This window comes from Adiantum capillus-veneris, chromosome 1 (assembly GCF_014529385.1).
Source record: "Adiantum capillus-veneris isolate H3 chromosome 1, ASM1452938v2, whole genome shotgun sequence".
In the NCBI taxonomy this organism is placed as follows: Eukaryota; Viridiplantae; Streptophyta; class Polypodiopsida; order Polypodiales; family Pteridaceae; genus Adiantum; species Adiantum capillus-veneris.
The window spans coordinates 177,611,994-177,634,750 of record NC_140931.1 but is presented as its reverse complement, the minus strand read 5'-3'; the positions used below and the strand labels follow the sequence as shown (position 1 = coordinate 177,634,750).

General features: G+C 44.3%; 1 protein-coding gene across 2 annotated transcripts in view; it reads left to right on the top strand.

The window, feature by feature from the left end:
* Positions 1-22,757, top strand: part of LOC147466066 (Protein kinase superfamily protein) — an 84,571-nt gene that overhangs the window by 8,699 nt on the left and 53,115 nt on the right. For both annotated transcript variants that reach the window (XM_086523640.1, XM_086523636.1), the window contains exon 4: positions 15,729-15,809. In XM_086523640.1, coding sequence (XP_086379766.1) covers positions 15,729-15,809 — 81 coding nt within the window. The remainder of the gene's footprint in view (positions 1-15,728; positions 15,810-22,757) is intronic.

The following is a 22,757-nucleotide window of genomic DNA, read 5'->3' as shown; positions in this document are numbered from 1 at the left end:
ATGATGGATCCCAACTTGAACAAATTCGGAGTTGCTTGAGATCTCATGGATGTGCACCGAAGGACGGCCTTTGCGGTTTCTTTATCTTCTTGGTGGGGTAGTCTTTGATTTAATCGCCTCTCTGCTCACATCCAAGGCCAACACCCTTCTTCATTGCATGTGACATGACTATGTTCCTGGCATTCTTCTTCTTTTGCACAGTGGTGTTTGGGGGGAGGTCTTGATTGGAATTTGGATGCCTTTTGTTGAAAATGGGGCCTCTTTTTGGGAGGACCCTCTCTGGACTCGTGATCAACAACTCTTTTCTTCCCATGGTTCGGTTCATTTATCAAATAAACCGTGCGAGCTTTAGTCATAGCATCCTCGACATTAGTCGGAGCTCTATCCTTAATAAGATCCCAAGATAATCCTTTTGTAAACCTAGCAAATACATATGTACATGGAGTCGACCTTTCAGAAGGTTGACGCCTTCGTGGGAGGACCCTCTCCGGACTGGTGGTCAACATCTCTTTTCTTTTCATGGTTTGCTCCATTAATCAAATGAACCGTGCGGGCTTTAGTCATAGCATCCTTGACATTAGTCGAAGCTTTATCCTTAATAAAGAGCCGAATGATAATCCTCATGTAAACCCAGCAAATACATATGTGCAACATGTGTTTAGTCGACCTTGCAAAAGGTTAACGCCTCCTTGAAGGTAGTAGTAAAAATGTCAGAGCCTTCATCGAAAGGCTTTGCAATTTCTCATAATCCTTTGAAGTGTCAAAGGTGCAGCGGAAAAGAATGAATCGGGTGGTGATCTCGTCTACAACTGCAATTAAACCTCCTCTAGGGACTAAATAGCCAATGGATCTCGGATCTATCGCGAAGATGTCCTCGAAATCGACTTGCTATCGTGTACTGCTCACTAAACGGGCACGAGGACATGATTTGCAACAAATGCGGTTGGGTGGCGAGTTTGCAATCGTAAGCAAACCTCCTCTGGGGACCGGGCAACCAATGGATCTCGGATCTATTGCAATAGCTCTCCTTAGAATACGATGGCTGCAGTAAATTCTCTCTCCTCTACTTTGAAGGCCAGCGAGCTGCTCTCTCTCTCCATGCAAGGTTTGGTGCTCCTGGTGGGTACGCTATGGGGACTGCATTGAGCAGAGAGGCTCTCTCTCTCTCTCTCTCCTCTCGTCGGCTAGATCTTTAAGGTCTCTTGGGATAGCTTCCTACGACGTTAAATCTCTCTTCTTCTTCTTCTTCTCTCTCTCTCTCTCTCTCTCTCTCTCTCTCACCATCAACAAGCAGAAGAGAGAATAGTGAAATTCGCTACACAGTGAAACCAGTTAGTATCCTCTTCTGAGAAGAAGAAAATGAGTAAAAGAGACTACATAGAGGCACACTATGGAGATTGCATAGACCAAAGTCTCTCTCTCTCTCTCCCCCCCCCCCCCCCCCTCCCTCTCCCCCGCATCAGCTAGAAGAAGAGAGAATAGTGAAATTGGCTAAGCTTTCTATGTTTTTCTGAAAAAAACTCAGTGGAACCAATTAGTTTCCTCTTTTGACAAGAAGATAATGAGTAACAGCGCGTGAGATAAACAGAATTTTGTTGGAAAATTCTGTAAAATCAGACTGGGGATTTTAGTTTATTAACAAAAATTTGTAAAATTAGAGTTAGAATAGTCATACATAAACTCTCCCAAGTTGCTAGCTCACCACCTGCGACCGTAGTGTGGCTGCTGCTCACCCTATCAGATGTGTCCTCAAGCCTGTTGAAGTCTCCCCCAACAAACCTCGAGAGCAGGCAGGGCCTCCATTATTGAAGCCCAAAATTCTGCTCGAGCACTCGCATGGTTGGGTGCATAGACGTTGAACAAGCAATCAACGTTGCTTGAAAACCGTAGTAACATGGGACGCGTCCCGAACAGTTGGGAGGGACGGGGCTTAGAGGGGAATCTTGTTTCCACGAGAGATTTTAAATAAGGGGACGGCTTGGGATGGTGTTGGGATTGGGGAACGAGATGATAGTGGGACGGAAAGCCCAAAAATGGGCGTCCCTTGTTAGTATGCTGAAAATGCTTGGTAAGCCAGTGGACCCTACCAGCACAGTCGACCCTTTGTCCACAATAACATGCCTCAAGAAATCCACAAGAGAGATATATACACCTCCTTGAGCACCCCCGGTGCCAAAACTAGCATACCAAATTGTCTCATATCAATTGCCAAGCAACTGACCACACCGCCGAATACAGCTTTCGTGTAAGTGGTGCTCCTCAAGCATCATGACGTCAATGCATACACCCACCAAACATCGCTACAACTCCTGTCTCAAGCGACCATGATAACGCAAGACCATGGTCCATCGAGTTCGTGAACATTCCATGAGACAAGGCTCATGGGGAAGGTGTGAAAATTAAAGTTGCCTAGCAGCAAATTACACAATCTTTGCCAAGGGTTTGGACGGGGAGTAATTTGTGTCCAAATGCTTGCGAGGGTGCGAAAGACCAATGTAGCAAGAAAACTGTTGATTCTTGAATAATAGACCAATATCTCATGGGAACCTGCCATGCCTCAACATCAAGCCAAGAATTCTTATAGATACATACATAACAAGGGGCACTCTATGGATTGACAATCATGCGCAAGGCTAGGTGTCTCCAACCTTATTCATGTGGTACCGACAATGCAAAGCGAGCTAGTGGCTAAAATGTCTTCTGAAAATAGTCATCCTTAGGTTGTTCAAGTGATGGGAACATGATGAAAGGGGTGGTGACCAGGATGAGGGGATAGGTGAGGAGGGGGGGGACCGGTAGGGGCTAATGGCCAACAGGATTAGAAGGCGGAGGGGGGTGGAGGCGAGGGTGATGTCAAGGAAGTTCCTACAGGTTGGGTGTGGCAAGGTTGCTCCTGACGATCCATGGATAAAAACAGTTCCCCCTAGGAACCCACTACTGAGCTCGAGGCCCACCGCGAGGTCCGCATGAGGTCTTCCGCGGCCGCGTCGATCACGCACCTCCTGCTAACCATGGTCGTCCTTGGTGGCAGAGGCACAAGGCTGAGCGTAGCCGAGGTGGAGGCCTCTTGTTGCTTACCTTGTTGATGACGTGTCCGAGTCCGGGGATGGCGTGCTGGATGGGATCTTTGATGAGGGCAAGTTGACCTTCCCGAGATGCCCCACCTGACGACACATTAAGCACTGGTTAGGCAACCTCAAGCAATCAACTCCTTGTTTGATTAACCAATACCCATCGATTGCAAGCCAAAACCATGGTGCCATCTTTTGAAGTAGGCGCTTGCGGCCCCAAGAGCCACAGGGCGCATCTGAAGCACCTTGGCCACCATATATAGGTCCTCGAACTCAATCTGGTAGTAGTCTTGACCAAGAATTTGTAGGTTAATAAGCTTGCCAGCCTCGCTAAGAGGTGAGCTTGCAACAAATTTGGAACCTCCTACCACTGGGGCGGGTGTCAACACTCTTGCAAATGACGAAAGTTGTGTGAAGCCAAGCAACCTCCGTCTCAAGGCTTGCTCTCTCTTCCAACGATAGAAAAAGTCGGATGGAGGGCTCGATGGGGAACGAGCAAGGGGGACTGAAGACTTTGAGGTGGAGCATTGCCTAGATGAATAAAGCTACTGATTTTTCCTTGAGATTTTAGGGATACTGATAGGCTGATAGTATTTTGTGGAATGAAAATATGTGCACTGAATTGGAAATTCCCTTGATTAAATTGAGGACATGTGCTCTTCATGTGTGTATTGTTAGAGACATGTAGAGAAAGATGAAATGTCTGCAACATTTTGTTTGATGAATGATTTGAACGTAGTGCATCTAGACATTTGTTAGAGGTCAGTGAGATCTGGATGTGATGGCGAAGTGAATGAGAATTGACTAAGATTCTAGTGGATCAAGATTTCTATCTGGCTGAGGTGATTGGATACTGTTGTGAGTGCATCAAGAGTTTTGGAAGGATGAGATGGCTGCACAGTGATCTGGGTGCATCAAGAGTTCTAGACGGGATGAGATGGCTAGATTGAATGAATTGAAACACAGTGTGAACTAAGTGTGTGATTTTGTGAACTGCATGCTATATGGGTGTACTGTCTTGTGGGGATAGTCATGGGCATGGTTTTCTTGATTGAAAATGTGAAAGGAAAGGATATAAATATGATAGTAACAAGATTTAGTAGATCAAAACATCTGTGAAAATCAGCGTCGTCTGGATGTGATTGCTAAATGGTTACAATGATAATGATTTGTATCTAAGACCTTGATGGAAATATGATTGATTATTGGTTGATGTCTTTGTAGAAGTGCTGGATTGGTGGAGTTTGTTGCATGGGTACATAGAGTCTATGTCTACTAAAGAAAGTTTTTGTCCTTTGGTTGTTTTGCAAGCGTGATGGAGGGCGATTACAATTCTTTGAAGAGGGGGGAATGTCACAAAGTGATGATGTGGCGTGCTCAACTGGAAAGAAATGGTGGAGAGGACAAGAGAAATTGAACCCAGAAGAACATAAGAAGTTCTGTAACCTTGAAGATTTAGGAGAGAGACTTGAAGGAGTTAGGAATTCAAAACCTAACCCCTACTGACTTTAAGAACTTATGGTGGAGAGGACAAGAGAAATTGAACCCAGAAGAACATAAGAAGTTCTCTAACCTTGAAGATTTAGGAGAGAGACTTGAAGGAGTTAGGAATTCAAAACTTAACCCCTACTTACTTTAAGAACTTATGGAGCACCGGCCGAGGGGCCTAAAACCCAAAAATCAAAAGCTCGATCTTTGAGGCTGATTTTCGTAAATCACACTGGCTGCCACGTGGCTCAGCTGTATGGATTTCCGTGATTTGCCCTAATGGTTTTCTGAGGCTGATTTTTGTAAATCGCGCTGGCTGCCATGTGGCTCATCTGTACGGATTTCCGCGATTTGTCCCATTGGTTTTTGATAGTTTTTACGTGAGCTTTTGGTGGTAGAAGCTTTTGGGTAAAGTGCTTTTGGATTTGATGCTTTTAGGGATCTCCTTTTGGGCATCCCTTGTAAGTTTATAAGTGCCCGTGGGGCCACTCTTCCGAAGAGCATGTGGAGAGAGTTAGACCCTCGGGAGTTGTGCGTTGCAAAGAGAAATAATAAAGAATTATTGAAAGGGGCGCTAGTCATTAGGGCCAGTGTGTCTTGGCTTGGAACTCCGCCGTGCCGTGTCGACTCTCCTTTTCTCTCTCTATTCAAGTTCAGTTCAATTATTTGCAATTTCAATTCGTGTGTTGCTATTGATTTCTCGCTCGGAGTGTCCAAGCCTGTAACAGTTGAGAGCGAGTAGGGAGGGTGGAGAGAGAATCTTTATTCCAAAGAACTTGAGAAACATTTTCTCTCCATACACGAAGCAGGTGCTGTTGGAAAGTAGGCCCCTGATTAACTAGCACAAGATGGCCCTCTGTTTAAGGAGGCCCCCTGCTGAAATTTACTTGAGAAAAAATTTAGGTCTATTTGAAAAAAAGGGCTCGCATAACTTGGTGTGTGATGAGCGAAGTGATTATTAGCTAGCGGCAATTGCGAACTAAGGGTGCCGTGGGTTGTAGGCAACGGAAGTGGAGGAAGGACGAGCTTCGGTGCGAAAAAGGAAGGGGGGATGGTGAACGGTGCATCAGCAAGCCTCACGCATTCGTTCGTAGTCAATTTTGCAATCCAACTTGAAAAATTGTGTCTGGTTCCTTCGTCTTCTAAGGAGTTGATGTCACCAACGTGTGACTACTATCTATCCTTTTTGTTGATTTCTTTCTTATTATCTATTTACTTTCACTTTTTGGAAACACCCCTCGGGAAATCTAATTGCCCTGCATTGCATAGCTAGTGTGGAACTGTCCAGAGGGAGTCCAGGCCTGAGGGCAAGAGAGCACTAAGGTTGGACAAGGACTATGGTTAGCCAAGTGGGGTCATTGACTAGCCAAAGTGGAATCCTTTGCTACAGAGGCTACATTTCAGTTCTGGATGTGGCCGTAGTGTACAAAGAGGGTCGGATGACCTAGAAAGATACAATGGCAACATCTCCTAAAATTTAGGGAACTGCTATTTTGGGACCTGAAAATGTGTTGACGTCATTACCTCCGGAATGACAAGGGGAACATTTTCTTACTCTACCGTGAAGTCAACTGGGCAACCGGTTGGGAGATTTTTAGGCGGCAACCCCGAAACGGGAAAATGCTTATAAATGTGCCAAGTGGCACCTTCTGGTGCACTTGCCTCATGCAACAAGAAGTGGCGCTGAATTTTAAGTTGGGAGAGGCTCATTTGTAGCTTTTGTCACAGGTTAAGAGCTATGGAGTGCTTGCTTTCCCTCTTATGTACAGTGCGGTGCCAGGAGTGATGCCCTGCACGCTACGCACCGCCCTCTCTCTCTCCCCTTTGGCAGTATGTTATGCCCCTCTAGTGGGCTCTTCATTTGACCAATGTACAGTTGTGTGGGTTCATGCGCGATTGCCGAGGCAAGAGCCTCTTGCATAGGTACTGGATTAGCTAGCGGCTAATCCCCCTGCAGGTACAGGTGAATTCGGAGAGGTTTCACGCCAGAAATCTCGTTTGATTCAAAGGGCAAGTAGCCCTACAGGTGCGGGAGCTCGAGGACTTGCTACGGATGCGACCGGCACGCGAAACGGAGCCCGAAACAGTAAATTACAGCCTGCTGTGTATTTTTGCAGGTTTAGGGTTTTGGCCCTAAACGGACCCTAATACCCCTAGGAGGTTCGGGGACGCAAGGGGACCGCTGTATAGGTGATCTGGCGCATTTTCAGGGCTGAAAACAGAGAATTCAGCGTGCTGCAGATTCTCGCCAGGTTTTGCAAAGTGCCCATATGCGTCGGGAAAGTTAGTCAATGCGTGGGAATACTGACTGTGAAGGGTTCTAGTACAGTTATGCTGCCGAAATCGGGTTGGAATAGAGGAAATTCAGCCGAGTTTGTGCGGGGCAGCTTGTAGGGATCCACAACATTTATTCCCTCTTTTAAAGAATAAAGAAATACCGAAAGGGGCGCCTAAGTTAGGGGCCAATCTGGTGTCGGTCTTCTCATACAGGTGCATTCTAGCATCTGTATCCCATTCCCCTCTCTTGTGTCACTATAGCGCAGGTATAATAGACGACTAATAATGGGTGAAAGCTAAATCAAGGTTTAAAGTAAAGTCTACCGCCCTTTTTGGATTGAACAGGCCGGTTTCATGGTTCCATCGACAGGATTAAATCACTTTTTCCCATAGAAGTGAGTCTTGGTCAGTTTTGGGCTTGAAGACACAGGGAATTGCAATTATGGCTGACAGACCAGATGATGTGACTGAAGAGGTATCCTCTTCGCAGGGTCAACAAACACATGAAGTGGGTGAGTCCTCAAGACCACCACGGACGGATGATGATATATTCAGGACCCAGTTGGCTACCGCTGTGGCTATGTTCACACAAGTAATGCAGAACCCAAGGTTTTTAGCCTTTCTGCAACCTCCTGTTCCGTCTCAGCAAGTTGGGTCACTGGATCATATTCAAAAGCCTGTTAAGGCTCGAGCACAGGTGATTCATACCGCACAGTCAATGGAAACACGTGTACGCTTGACGGAGAACATGCAGTCTCCACAACCTATGCCTAAGGTGCAAGAACAGGTGGGTGAGATGCCAGTTTTTCAGGCTGTACCAGTTCAGCCCGCCACCTTTCAGCAGCCTATAGCTGGTTCTAATGTGCAGGGAAGCAACTTACAGGCTATGCAACAAGTCTTCCCACCACCTTCAGTACACCCTGGCTATTTTGGAGGTGGATCGGTATTCCAGAGCATGGCTGGTCATGCACCTGGAAATCAGTTTTATACGCAAGGAACAGTGTTTGGGGGGTGCTCAAACGATGATGCCTAACCCCATGTACAGTGTCATGGGTATGCAACCAAGGTTTCAGAGCACTCAGGGCCAATTTGGGATGCCACAGGCAAATTTTGGTATGGCTGGAATTACAAATCAGCAGCCAAATATGGCATTTCCAAGTCAAGTTAATAGCGGCCAAGGAACACAAATGAACCCTAATAGTGTTCCCATGTTTCAGTCACTTCCGTATGACAATTTAACGCCGCTAGAGAGGCCAACTCCATACAAAGAAGGTGGCAAAGGTGTGTCATTTACGACCTTTACAGGGCTTGATGACAGGAAGAAGGCTCTCTCATTCCTCCAGCAGTTTGACAAGGCCTATGCAGGGGGAAACTTTACAGAGGCTTCAAAGGTCCGCAAGGCAGCCACTTTCTTGACAGGGAATGCGGGACAATGGTGGACAACTTTATTGCTTCAAGGGCAAGCTCCGTCCACATGGATTTACTTCAAGCAGATTTTTGCAGCAGCATGGTTATCTGATGACTTTGAAGCAGATGACAGAATGGCACCAGCTAAATGCTGCCACTTGTAGAAATTTGGATGATTACAATCGGAAGTTTTGGAAAGCTCTACTTCCAGTAACTTCCTATAGGTTTGTGCCATTGACAGAACAGATTGAAAAATACTGTTGTGGCCTACCCAAAGGATTGAGAAAATACTGCACGAAGACAAAAGTCACTACTTTGACGCAGCTCATCGAGGTAGCAAACACTGGGAATGGTTTGCTCAAGGGAGAAGATTGTGAATTTAACACTGGCGTCAAGGCAGGATCAGGCAAGAAAAATTCAGCCAAGAAGCACGTTCCCAATGAGGCTCCTAAAGGGACTTAGGAGTCAGCCAACGCAGGGAAAGACAAAGCTACGGCTGAATCAGAAAAAGGACCAGCAAAGAAATGGAAAAGACGTTTTCCTCGCAAGTCAGAAGAGCAAAAGAAGGTCCTGAGGACAGAGAACAAATGCTTTATATGTGAGCAGCCTGGCCACATTGCTTACAATTGTCCTACAAAGAAAAGGCCAGCTGATTCTGAAGACAAGGAGGACAGGAAAGGAAAGAAGCCCATGGCTGGTCTAGTGCCAGATACGGTGGGCGACAAGCCAAATTCTGATGCAAGTGAGCTTTGCAGAGCATGGGGAAAGGTCAGGGATCAAACAGTGCTTATCTTCTTTGATCCAGGTGCCAAAGCCAACTTTATTTCCCCAGAATTGGCTTCAAAGTTGGGAATCAGACCTGAAGAGATGGGGTATACAGCAGAGGCAGGTTTGGCATGTCCTGGCCATACACAGGCTGTGACACCCATCATTGGAAAGTTGCGTCTACATATCCAGTCCTATGTAGATGCTGAAGAATTTTACATCATGCCACTGGACGGATGTGATGTGTTGTTAGGTATTCCTTGGTTGTTTCGTGTACACGGAATCATGGATGCCTACAACAAAAAGATCACTGTACAGAGCAGGGGAAAGACTCACATTCTGGATGTAAAGCTTAAAGGGGAGTCTATTCCCACTGTATCAGCTTCTGCTATTACTTCTGTAATGAAAAAGCATCTTTCTGCGTACTTGGTTTTTGCACGTGAAGTGTCAGATTGTGATGAATCAAATTTATCTGTGCTAGATAAAGAAAGGTCAATGTTTTTACAACAGTACAGTGACTGTTTTTCCGATTCATTACCGTCTCAATTACCGCCAGAGAGACCCGAGGACCATGCGATAGATTTGGTGCCAGGCAGTAGCCCACCAAATAAGCCTCCGTACAGGGTTAGTGCGGCTCAGCAGAAAGAGATAATGGGCCAAGTACAGGAGTTGTTAGAAAAGGGGCTGATTCAGCCCAGTTCATCTCCATTCTGTTCTCCAGTGTTGTTGGTGCAGAAAAAGGATGGCTCATGGCGTATGTGCATCGACTACCGTGCACTGAACAAGAATACCATCAAGAATAGGTTCCCTATACCTAGAATTGATGATATTATGGACAAATTAGAAGGAGCAGCTATGTTTAGCAGGATAGATCTAAAGAGTGGGTACCATCAGATGGGCATTAGATCAGAGGATGTGCACAAGACTGCTTTTAGAACAACGTTTGGCCTTTACGAATTTTTAGTGATGCCCTTTGGTCTCACAAATGCTCCTGCTACGTTCAATAGGATGATGGACAGAATTTTCCGTCCACACCAGCAGTTTGTTGGTACATTCTTTGATGACATGATAGTCTACTCAAAGAATGAAGAGGAGCATAGGCATCACTTGGCCATTGTGTTCAAAGAGCTACGCAGTCATAGGTTGCTCATCAATGCAAAGAAAAGTGAGTTTTTTTCTCGAAGAGATTCACTTTCTGGGACACATTGTCTCAAAGGATGGTGTCAGAATGGATCCTGCAAAAGTTGAAGCGATCAAGTCATGGCCAAATTTGAAGACGGTGCATGATGTCCGAAGCTTTTTGGGACTATGCTCCTATTACAGAAGGTTTATCCGAAATTTCGCTGAGATTGCTTCACCTTTACATGCTCTTCAAAAGAAGGCAGTCACCTTTAGATGGACACAGAAAGAGATTTCAGCTTTTAATCTCTTAAAGGAAAAGATGACTTCAGATCCAGTCATTGTGTTGCCAGATCTTAGGAAGTCATTTGTGGTCCAGTGTGATGCCTGCGGTAGTAGCATTGGTGTAGTGCTAATGCAAGATGGCATGGTAGTAGCCTATGAGAGCAGAATTTTGCAAGGGCCAGAGATGACCATGCAGGTCTATGAGAAAGAGTTACTGGCTGTGATTCATGCGCTCTTAAGTTGGAAACACTACTTGCTAGGTGTAGACTTTGTTGTCCAAACGGACCATCAGACCTTGCGGTACTTCTTGACACAGACAAAGTTATCTGAGAAGCATATGCGATGGGCAAATATCTTGTCCATGTTTCATTTTCAGATTGTGCATGTGGAAGGCAAGAAGAACGTTGTGGCTGATGCCTTGTCAAGGAAGCCACAAATTTCAGCTGTGTCAATTCCTTATCATCATGAACTTGATGATATGAGAGAACAATATGCAAATGATGAAGATTTTGCAAGGGTCTTCGAGCAGCTAATGGATGGACAACGTCATGAACACTATCTTCTCAAAGATGGGTTCATGATGATGCATGGCAGATTGTGTGTCACAAAACCATTGCGACGCAAAGTTATGGAAGAGAGTCATGTCCCACCGTATGCAGGGCATCGTGGTATCGATGCTACAGTTAAAGCGGTTGAGACATTCTTCTACTGGCCTACATTGAGAAGGGATGTGGATGCCTTTGTGCGAGAATGCCTAATATGCCAAAAGGTCAAGTTTGACAGGCAAAAGGCACCAGGGTTATTGCAACCACTACCTATTCCAGATAAACCATGGGAAAGTATTGCTATGGATTTTATCTTTGATCTTCCGAGAACGCAGACAGGAAACGATGGTATTTGGACCATTATTTGCAGATTCAGCAAACAGGCTCATTTTATTCCTGTCAGGATGAAGATAAAGCCAGATCACATGGCACGCTTGTTTATGAGCAATATTTTCAAGTATCATGGCATGCCACAGTCGATTGTTAGCGACCGTGATCCACGCATGACAAGTTTGTTCTGGAGAGGTTTGTTTGAGAATATGGGCACAACGCTCAAATTCTCTTCGTCATTTCATCCTCAAACAGATGGGCAGTCAGAAGAGGCAAATTCTACTGTCCTAGATCTGCTGAAGTGTTATGTGTCAGAGCATAAAGGAAAGTGGGAGCAGTATTTGCCATTGGTGGAGTATGCATACTTAATACAGTGCATTCATCAACTGGCAAGGCACCTTTTGAGATAGTTGAAGGTGGCAAGAAAGTTCCTCCCATACTGCATACAAAGGACAAGATATTTGAAGCAGATAAGTATGTTCAGGACATGGATGAAATGTACAAGAAGGTCAAAGTGGCCTTAGAAAGGACTCAGGCAAAGCAAAAGAAAGCAGCTGATCGTCACCGTCGTGAAGTGGTATATTCACTTGGTGATTGGGTGCTTTTACGCTTTGAAAAGGCACGTTTAAAGAAGATGAAGGGCAAGGAAAGACTGTTTCCAAAGCTCAGCATGCGTTACTATGGGCCTTTTCAAGTGTGCGACATAATCAGTGATGTTGCATACAGGCTGAAATTGCCTGACAGTTGGAAGATTCACAATGCGTTTCATGTGAGTCTTCTCAGACCCTATGTGGGTGATGTGCCAGAAGATATGCCAGCTGAAGATCAGCCGGAAGTCGAGGAACTTGACGAGATCTTGGTCCCTGAACAGATTTTGGCACACAAAGAAAGGAAAGTGAAAGGCAAGGTTGCTAGGCGTTACTTGGTAAAGTTCAGAAACTATCCACCAATGGATGCTAAGTGGATGGAAGAAGGTGAACTTGCAGAGTCACCAACTGTGTTATCACTTTACCTGGAAGCCTTCGATTTGCAACCTACCTTGACCCCTTGAGTTTCAGAGCTACATGGATTGTCAGTGTGACAATGGCTTCTGAAACAAATGATGTACATGGTATTTAAAGTGAGCTCAAATCAAATACCTGTTACATGAATGTTAGAGCTGTACAGATTGTCAGTTTGGCAATTGCTCTTATGGAATGTCCAAAAGTTTAGTTAGTGCTATAGAAGTGAGTATTTCTTGTCAGTTTGTCAAGGATACAGTGATTGCTTCTATTGAACAGTACATGTGTAACTGCATTCTTAAACTGTCGGTTTGGGTATGCTCGAAAGTGTTACGGGATCCAACGTGTACTATAAGACAGTGGCAAAATGTACAGCTACCATTTTGTCATTGGAAAGTTAGTGACTCAAAGCAATGGCAGAGTGCGAAGCTACCACTATGTCATTGGGACAGGGTTCACACGCAGGCAATACATGAGTCGACGAGGTGTTGAATACACCAGGGTTGACAATGAGCATGTATGTGTCGTATATGTGTCGACAGGTGTTGAATACATCAGTGTTGACAGTAAGCATGTACGACATAGATGCAAACGAGGACGTTTGAGATTTCAAGAGGGGGGTATGTCACCAGCGTGTGACTACTATCTATCCTTTTTGTTGATTTCTTTCTTATTATCTATTTACTTTCACTTTTTGGAAACACCCCTCGGGAAATCTAACTGCCCTGCATTGCATAGCTAGTGTGGAACTGTCCAGAGGGAGTCCAGGCTTGAGGGCAAGAGAGCACTAAGGTTGGACAAGGACTATGGTTAGCCAAGTGGGGTCATTGACTAGCCAAAGTGGAATCCTTTGCTATAGAGGCTACATTTCAGTTCTGGATGTGGCCGCAGTGTACAAAGAGGGTCGGATGACCTAGAAAGATACAATGGCAACATCTCCTAAAATTTAGGGAACTGCTATTTTGGGACCTGAAAATGTGTTGACGTCATTACCTCCGGAATGACAAGGGGAACATTTTCTTACTCTGCCGTGTAGTCAACTGGGCAACCGGTTGGGAGATTTTTAGGCGGCAACCCCGAAACGGGAAAATGCTTATAAATGTGCCAAGTGGCACCTTCTGGTGCACTTGCCTCATGCAAGAAGAAGTGGCGCTGAATTTTAAGTTGGGAGAGGCTCATTTGCAGCTTTTGTCACAGGTTAAGAGCTATGGAGTGCTTGCTTTCCCTCTTATGTACAGTGCGGTGCCAGGAGTGATGCCCTGCACGCTACGCACTGCCCTCTCTCTCTCCCCTTTGGCAGTATGTTATGCCCCTCTAGTGGGCTCTTCATTTGACCAATGTACAGTTGTGTGGGTTCATGCGCGATTGCCGAGGCAAGAGCCTCTTGCACAGGTACTGGATTAGCTAGCGGCTAATCCCCCCGCAGGTACAGGTGAATTCGGAGAGGTTTCACGCCAGAAATCTCGTCCGATTCAAAGGGCAAGTAGCCCTACAGGTGCGGGAGCTCGAGGACTTGCTACGGATGCGACCGGCACGCGAAACGGAGCCCGAAACAGTAAATTACAGCCTGCTGTGTATTTTTGCAGGTTTAGGGTTTTGGCCCTAAACGGACCCTAATACCCCTAGGAGGTTCGGGGACGCAAGGGGACCGCTGTATAGGTGATCTGGCGCATTTTCAGGGCTGAAAACAGAGAATTCAGCGTGCTGCAGATTCTCGCCAGGTTTTGCAAAGTGCCCGTATGCGTCGGGAAAGTTAGTCAATGCGTGGGAATACTGACTGTGAAGGGTTCTAGTATAGTTATGCTGCCGAAATCGGGTTGGAACAGTGGAAATTCAGCCGAGTTTGTGCGGGGCAGCTTGTAGGGATCCACAACATTTATTCCCTCTTTTAAAGAATAAAGAAATACCGAAAGGGGCGCCTAAGTTAGGGGCCAATCTGGTGTCGGTCTTCTCATACAGGTGCATTCTAGCATGTATCCCATTCCCCTCTCTTGTGTCACTATAGCGCAGGTATAATAGACGACTAATAATGGGTGAAAGCTAAATCAAGGTTTAAAGTAAAGTCTACCGCCCTTTTTGGATTGAACAGGCCGGTTTCAGTTGACTAGAAAACATTGCACAAAAAGGATAATGCATATAAAGCACGACTTCAGTGATCCACAAGTCGTGCTTTATATGGATTATCCTTTTTGTCTCCTAAGGAGTTGACTAGAATACATGTACAAAAAGGATAATGCATATAAAGCACGACTTGTGGATCACTGAAGCCTTCATCATATGACGAAGTTCCTTCTAGTGTCTAGACTCTTCTTTCCCATTTCCAACTTGAACAACACTCGACCTTATCGACCTATGCGAGGGGAGCTCGAAAGATCTGTTTTGGCTTGTGATTCAACCAAGCCTACCATGCACATGCCTTCCCTTGGAACATGGTTTGTATCTGTTCGATGCGTTGCATGCCATGAAACTTTGACAAATCAAAGTACACCATCCATCTAGACGGCCATGTAACAATTCTCGTACCTTCACATTACTTCTTTTCCTTTTGGAATGGGCTGGCATCGAATTAAGGAGGGATCATGCATAGAGTAGCAAGGAGTGCACAACGGAGTCCGCTAGGCATCCATGGATTGACACCCAAGGATACAAGTTCTAAAATATTGAACGGGTTCATCATCCCCATGGTTGTGTCTAATGTTGCCTCACGGTGCTGAAATCAGTGACAACAGCTTCACCTTGCGAGAGTAGGTCGTAACATGGTCCTAATGTACATGATGTAATGGGTCATTTTAGTCTTAACTAACGTTCATTCTGCACGTGGAGGGTCCTGCTCCTCCCATCAATGCACACATAGAGCAAGAGTAAGCCAATTATTGCTGTTGGATTGAGCTCCTCTTTCAAGAAAAAAGTACCGAATTTCCCATTGTGCAAATGTCAATAGGGTGCCAAGTTTTAGATTTGACACTTTTTTTATAATTGTACTATATCTCCCATTGCTGAAGCTGCAAAGTGATGGTGCGTATTTTCTCAGCAATGTATATTAAGCAGTAAAATTCCAAATGTTAAATTTTTTGTGTTTAATCAGCCTTGCCTCTTCTCCCATTTTGCACTGTTAACAAGTGATAAAAGAAAGCTTACAGGGACGTAACGATGCAATAAAACTGAATCAATACTGTAGATGGGAATAGGGTGAGTAGCTTGCAGGTTTCCCTTTTCATTTCTGGGTTTATGTCTATTATTTTAAAGGTAGGATGGTGATCATTTTAATTAGACCAATTGGCACTGAAGGGTATATCATTCTTGAAGGAGGAACCAGTACAAGATTTTTGGTTGACATTTTTTTTTCATTAAATTATTGTGTTCTTTTCCTGTATTTTCAAGATTCATAAGACTTCAGTCATGGTAGATTTTGTCAAATTTCGAGCAATTGCTTGTATCAGGCATATCCTGGGCGCAATGCGGGGAGTGCTGAAGCAGATGCTATGGCTGCAAATGAGTTAGCAACTCATGCTGTAATACAGGTACTCATTTCTGTTTGGGAGCATCTTAGACAGGGTATTATTTGTACGGTGAAGACCTTGTCTCAGTATTCAGCCCTTTTTTCTTTTCGTGAGGAATGATGGTCTTGGATCTTTGGGGAGCCTCTCTATATTTTTACGGGAAACAACTTAAGCCTTCATGTCGATGTTTGTCATCAAGTTATAGAGAAGAACGATGAAAACCTTGGGCTTGTTAACAATGCTTAACCATCAGAATTGCAGATGTCTTGTTCTTTTTTTAATTGAGTTGATCCAATTTCTGGCTGATTGACCTTTCAACAGCAAGGTGAAAAAGGTTTCAGATGTGGTATACGTAAAAGGTGTGCACAGGGTTATTTTTGAAGAATCAACCGGTTTCAGTTTTATCAGAGCGCATAGTTGGTTGGCCTCGTAGATCTCTCGAGCATTAATCATACTGTGAACATGTCCAAGTTTTGCCATGTACAATTGAGGAAGGTGAAGAAAGGGATCCTTGCATTAAACCAATCCCAAGCACATTGAAGCTTCCACAAGCTTCTCCAACTCCTCGGAAGAAAGAGACCCATCTGTAGGAACCTTTGGCCGCTCAATCTCGTCGTGCACCATCAGGATAAGGTCGTAGGTCTCAAATCCCGCCTCCATAAGCGGTGGGCAGAGTACATGATAATTTGCAATGAATGCACCAAAGGGTCATGCCTGGCTATATGATATTCACAACCAGGCTGCTGGAAATGACACCATGCGATCACAATCATCCTCGGAATTTACATATAAACTTTAAATTTCACAGTGAGACGAGATAGGCTTGCCTGGGTTATTTGAAAGCACGCGGATCGGCAAATACAACCCTCCAGGCCATGCTTTCTTAAAAGGAGAGAATTGGAATGTTCTCTAGCAGACCCTGGAAGTGATCTTTCCAAAATCTAGTAGGAGCTGTACAGTGTCAGGGCAAGCTTAGATCCTTCCAGAGAAACAGCCAAATAAAACTTCCCAATGTCCAACCACAGCAGACGATCAATGGTTGCACAAAAAGGCCATTAATTGAGCCCAGGGTTGTTTTAAATGAGCATAGGTGGCTACAAAAGAAACTTACCTAGCACTGGGATGCTTATGTTGATTTTGCACATTGAGCCTGCCATGCTTCTTCGAAGTACACCGTTTGTCCAGGGACATATATGCATGTGAATAAACATCTATGCACATTCACACGTTCACACCTTGGCACACCCTTTGCATCTAGTCTCTCAAAGGTTTATGTCATTTGACAATCCATGAAACATATCAAATCCTAAAGAGAGAACTTGAATCAACAAACACTGCAAAAAATAGACAATAGGGGTGGAGTTGTCCTCTGAGATCGATAGGCTCCTAAACAAGTGACCTTGGCTGTGCTTTTTAATTGTCTTATATCGATTAGCAAGTACAAAAGCTCTCTGCCCTAAAAGAATTGCCTCCAAGTTTTGTTTATACAACTAGGCACAATGGTCTCTTGTGGATTGCTCCAAGAAAACAACCTTAAAAGCCACTTATTCCTAAGTTTAGAAAGGTTAATACAAAAAAACCCACGTGGGATAAGGTCTAAACATAGTGCGCTGAACTCTCTTAAAAGCCTTGCATCGAGGTTTCTGTTGCTTGAGCATCAGACCATTATATCAAATGACATTAATCAGATGTTCGGATTTGTCACAAAGTGATCCCGTGGCATGCCCAACTGGAAGAGAAATGGTCGAGTGGACAAGAGAAACTAAGCCAACCAATTGAAAGAACTTTTGGAGCACGAGAAATGGCCGAGTGGACAAGAGAATGTTGCTATTGATTTCTCGCTTGGAGTGTCCAAGCTTGTAACAGTGGTATTAGCTCAGAAAGATTCTTCTTCTACGAGGCTCTGATCCCTTCTGCAGCGCACATAGATTCTTGAGGAGAATTTGACGAAGCAGTCAAGATTTTGTTTGTGAAAGAATCTTCTTGTCTGTCCCCCGGACTTATTAGCCACTCCCACCCTTAGTCCATCGCGCACGCCCGTCTTCATTCGTAAGAGTCCCGTGCAACTAAGAGTGCTTATTCGTGATTCAATACTTGAAGAACTTGACAAAATATTAATCACAACACTTAAAGAGACAAGAGGCAGAATGAGGATTGAAGATGGGCAAACCCCCCCGCCCCCGAAGGAAATAGATTTCTACTCAATCCAGGATTGAGCTCAACTGAATTAAGTAGACTCACACTCGTAGATAATGCAAGATGCCATGTGCACATGCATAAAAGCAAACATAAGTAGACTTCTCAAACATATGTACAAAGATAAAATTCAGCTGTGCATATGATAGAGAAGAGATCCAATGTCTTGGTTGCTTGTAGGATGAAAAGAAGAGTGCAAAATTGAAGGGGATAAGTTGAATTTTCAAGTCTACAGGTTGGCTATCCGGTAGCAAATGGTGAGGGAAAAGAGCTTGGAAATTCAAGATGAAAGCTGAAATTTTAGATTTACAAGTGTGCTGCCCTGAAAAACAGCAAGCTAGAGAGAGAGAGAGAGATGGCTTCTTGAGGATGAAGGAATAGTAGACGTAGAGAGAGATGGTGATGGTAATTTCCTTGTTAGAAGGCCACTTCTTGTAGTTCGATCCTTATGAAAGAGGATTTGTTCAAGTTCAATGAGTCGCTCTTTGTCTTCAACTTCTGGGTAATCCTCTGTAATAGGCTCTTCTGGTATTGGTCCCATGTAAGGCTTTCATAAGCTTACATGAAACGAGTTATGTATCTTCCAATGACTTGGGAGTTCTAGCTTGTAGCATACTTCATTAATATTCTTGATGACCTTGAAAGGTCCAAAGCATAGTTTTTTCTGTTCGCATCCGGTTGACAAGTCATATTGCCGTACGGGTACGGGTACAGGTACGGATCAAGTATGGAATGCTTTTTCGAACTTCTAGCTAGCGTGTCAAAATTTTTGGGGCAAAAAACTTTCGGTTGCAGTTTTTTGGCCGAGTGCTCGTATAAACTTTAGGCAAATGTGTTTGTATACTCTATGCAGACATTGCAGAGACTCAGAGAGCGTGTGTTGTGAAATTTGGGCAGCAACCAACCCACCCTCTCGAGTCTCCGCCCTCGGGTCTCTCTCTCCTGCCTTCAACTTCTCCTGCCAAGATATAGAGCACCTTAGCACTCCAAGTGGCAAGGCTCAAGCTCGTTGCGCCATCTTCCTTTTGCAAATTTGCAAATGGGCCGAACCAAGCGTCCCGAGTGGTAATATGTGCAACAAGTGAAGTGCCTCCCAAAAGGAAAATGGACTTGCAAATGTAATTTTTGTGGGCATTCATGGGACGGTGGTCCTTTGCGTGTCTGTGCACATATTTTGGGCATTGTTGGCCATGGTGTGGGAGGCCCATGTGATGAGGCCCCAATCGATGTTGTAGAGATTGTCAGAAGATTGCATGCAGATGCAAGGCTAGAGGGAGAAGACAAAGTTGCTTTTGTAGATGCATTGGTCAATGATTTGGAAGGAGATGCCTTTCAAGCTCAAGGAGGTGCTTCAATGAGTATGCATGCTAAGGGAACAACTAATGTAAGTGGCTCTTCCAAGTCCAATGTGGGGTCCTCAAGCAAAAAGAGGAAGGTTCCTCAAGGGGGTTTGGCAAGTGAGTGCATTTGGCTTGCAAGCACGGAAGCAAGCAAACCAAGCCTTGTGCATGTTTTTTTATGCTGAGGATGTTCCTACATGGAAAGTAAGGAGCCCTTACTTTTTGCAAATGGTAAAAGCTATTGGACAAGCAGGTCCTTCGTATGTTTCCCCCTCTTATCATGCTTTGCGCACCACAGAATTGAATGAGGAGGTCAAATGCGTAAAGACTGAGATAATGGGTGTGCGCGAGAACTGGAAAAGATATGGATGCTCTATTGTGTGTGATGGATGGTCTGACACTAGGCGCATGCCTATCATTAACTTTCTTGCATGCTCTATTCATGGGTTAGTGTTTTTGAAAGTTGTAGACACATCTAGGGAAACAAAGACATCGGAATTCATTTTTAAGCATCTCAAACAGGTTATCAGAGAGATTGGCCCAACAAATGTTGTGCAGGTATGCATGAACAATGCAACCAATTGTGTTGGTGCTTAGGAGATGATTGAAAGGGAGTGGAAATACATTTTTTTTACTAGATGTGCTTGCCATTGCTTGGACCTTTTGTTTGAGGACATTGGACAGATTGGTTGGGTTGCAAAAGTGCTTGAGGATGCAACAAAGATTGTCACATTTGTGACAAGAAAGTCTACTGTGTTGGCATTGTTTTGGCAACTTAGCAAGAAGGACTTGGTCAAGCCGTTAGCCACTCGATTTGCGTACTACTTTATTATGTTGGCCAATCTTGTGGATGAGAGATGCATGCAAGGTATGCGCAAGCTTATGATTGATGACAAATTTGTGAAGATGAAGAGATCCAAGATTGAAAAGGCTACCAAGGTCTCAAACATTGTGTTTAATGCATCCTTTTGGCAAGAGGCCAAGCTGATTTTGAAAATGTGTGCTCTGATTTTGAAAATTCTCTGTTTGGCTGATAGGGAAGGAGCCACCATGGGGCTTATGTACGAGCTTATGGATCGCATGGTAGAGCAAATTGAAAACATGCAAGGCATTGATGTTGCAAGGATGAGAGAGATTAGGGATCTATGCATTGAAAGATGGAATATATTGCACACACCGTTACATGTTGTTGGATACATGTTGCATCCCATATGGCGAGGAAGAGGGCAAGAAAGTGATGGCGAGGTGTATGAAGGATGGATGACATTTTTGGACAGGTACACCAAGGGTGAATTGACCTTGCAAGGCACCCTAATTGATGAGTTTGACATTTATAAAGTTGAAAGCAAGTCATTTGCTCATCCAATTGCAAAAGCTGCATTGAGGATGCAAGAGGGAGTGAAATGGTGGGAAACTTTTGGGGCTTGCACACCCGCTTTGCAAGCTCTTGCTTTGAGAGTGCTTTCGCAAGGGATGCGCCTCTCCATGTGAGAGAAATTGGAGCACCTTCTCTCTCATTCATACCAAGAGAAGAAATAGGCTACTCCCACCTCATACAGAGAAGCTTGTGTACATACACACGAACTTGAGGCTCATATCCAAAATCAAAGAGCGCGGCTATGATAGAATGGAGGTCACATTGGAAATGCTCAATAAGGAAAAGAATGAGGACCGCTTGCTTGCCTTGCAAGAGATTCAGGAGGCCATTGCAGAGAGTACTACAGATGCGATAGAGCCTATTTTCATTGCCAGTACTAGTCATATTGGAGCATCATGCTCAGTTGGTAGGATGAGGATGAGGATGATGCTACTTATGATGATGAGGATGTGAGCTATGGTGAGAGTTAGAGCTCACTGTGCCATCTGGACCATGATTTGGACATTTACTTATGCCGTATGGTGTTCACTGTTCACTGTTGACTCTACAATTTAGATTCTAGCCTCTAGTCTCGCCTCTCTACTTATGTTTTGGATTCAGCCTTCAGGAGACTACACTCCTGAATGTTTTTGGCTTGCTTCTATAGTCCTGACTCTTGACTCCTTTTTGTTTAGAGGTTACTTCATGAATCATTACTTAGAGGTCTGGGGCACCATCTCGATTTTCTCCAGAGTTCACTTTTAATTTCTAAAGTCTCTATGGTTTTAAGTTTTAACTTTTGTTTGTCTATAAAGTTTTAAACATGGTGGTGTAGTATAGTATGTGCATCCGACGTGTACTTGACGTATGGAAAACTATGGTCCAAAGTACCTTTTCAACAGCTTCGGAAAAGACTTTTTTGTGCCATGAACTTTTTTGTATCCTGTTCTTATCAAACTTTAGTAAGACATATTGTTCTTCATTAAAAACCAAATGGCTTCGTCGCTTATGTGCTTACTTCTTTTGTCGTTCTTGGGCGGCTTTGATACGGATAATAGGTGGAGGTATTATTCTTCCTTGCATTATTTCGTTTGGAGCCTTCCTTGTAGAGGAGTGTCGGGTGTTGTCGTAGGCAAACTCCAATAGAGGTAGATACTTCTCCCACTGTGACTTCTGCTCACTAACATAAGCTTTTAGCATATCAAGTAAAGGGAGATTCATGACTTCAGTTTGCCCATCTGTTTGTGGATGAAATGATGAGGAGAACTTTAAGGTTGTTCCTAAATTCTCAAATAAAGCACACCTATTGGTAAACTTGGAGTCCCTATCAAAAATGATTTCTGAAGGCATGCCATGCAACCTAAGATATGTTGTATAAAGAGTCGTGCAGCTTGTGAAGACTTCTATATTTTGTGGCAAGAAATGAAGTGTGCTTGCTTACTGAACCTGTCAATGATGATGACCCAAATGATATCGTTCCCTTGTGGTGTCTGTCACGAGGACGTGGCAACTGCTAAGTTTAGTTCTTGGTTTCTTTCCAATGATTTTTGTTTTATTTTTGAGACCCTCTTTTTGAAGTTGCAAATGGTCGGACATTGTATGGCCAATGTGAACGGTAATTTCATCCGTAGACGGGAAGTTGGTCGGCACTAGAACTCGTATAGTAAAAGGAGTCTAGGCTCAGTTCAAGATCATGTAGGTCCCCCTGTCGCACTTAGCAAGTTGGTGGATACTAGGAAGTTAACTCAATAAAGGCATAATGCCAAGGTGTGGTCACCAAAGGAAAGTACTCGACAGTTGGGCCACATTGTATTTTTGGATGCGGTCCCATTGGGGATAGATGGTCAGATGACCAATGGGAGTCCAATTGAAGCATATTTTAATATTTAGGGAACTGCTATTTTGGACCATGAAATCTTTTTGCATCACTACCTTCGGAATGACAAGGGGAACATTTTAGAACTCTACTGCAAAGTCAACTAGGTAACCAGTCGGGAGATTTTTAAGTGGCAACCTTGAAACGGGAAATTGCTTGTAAATGTGCCAAGTGGCACCTTTTTGTGCACTTTCCTCATG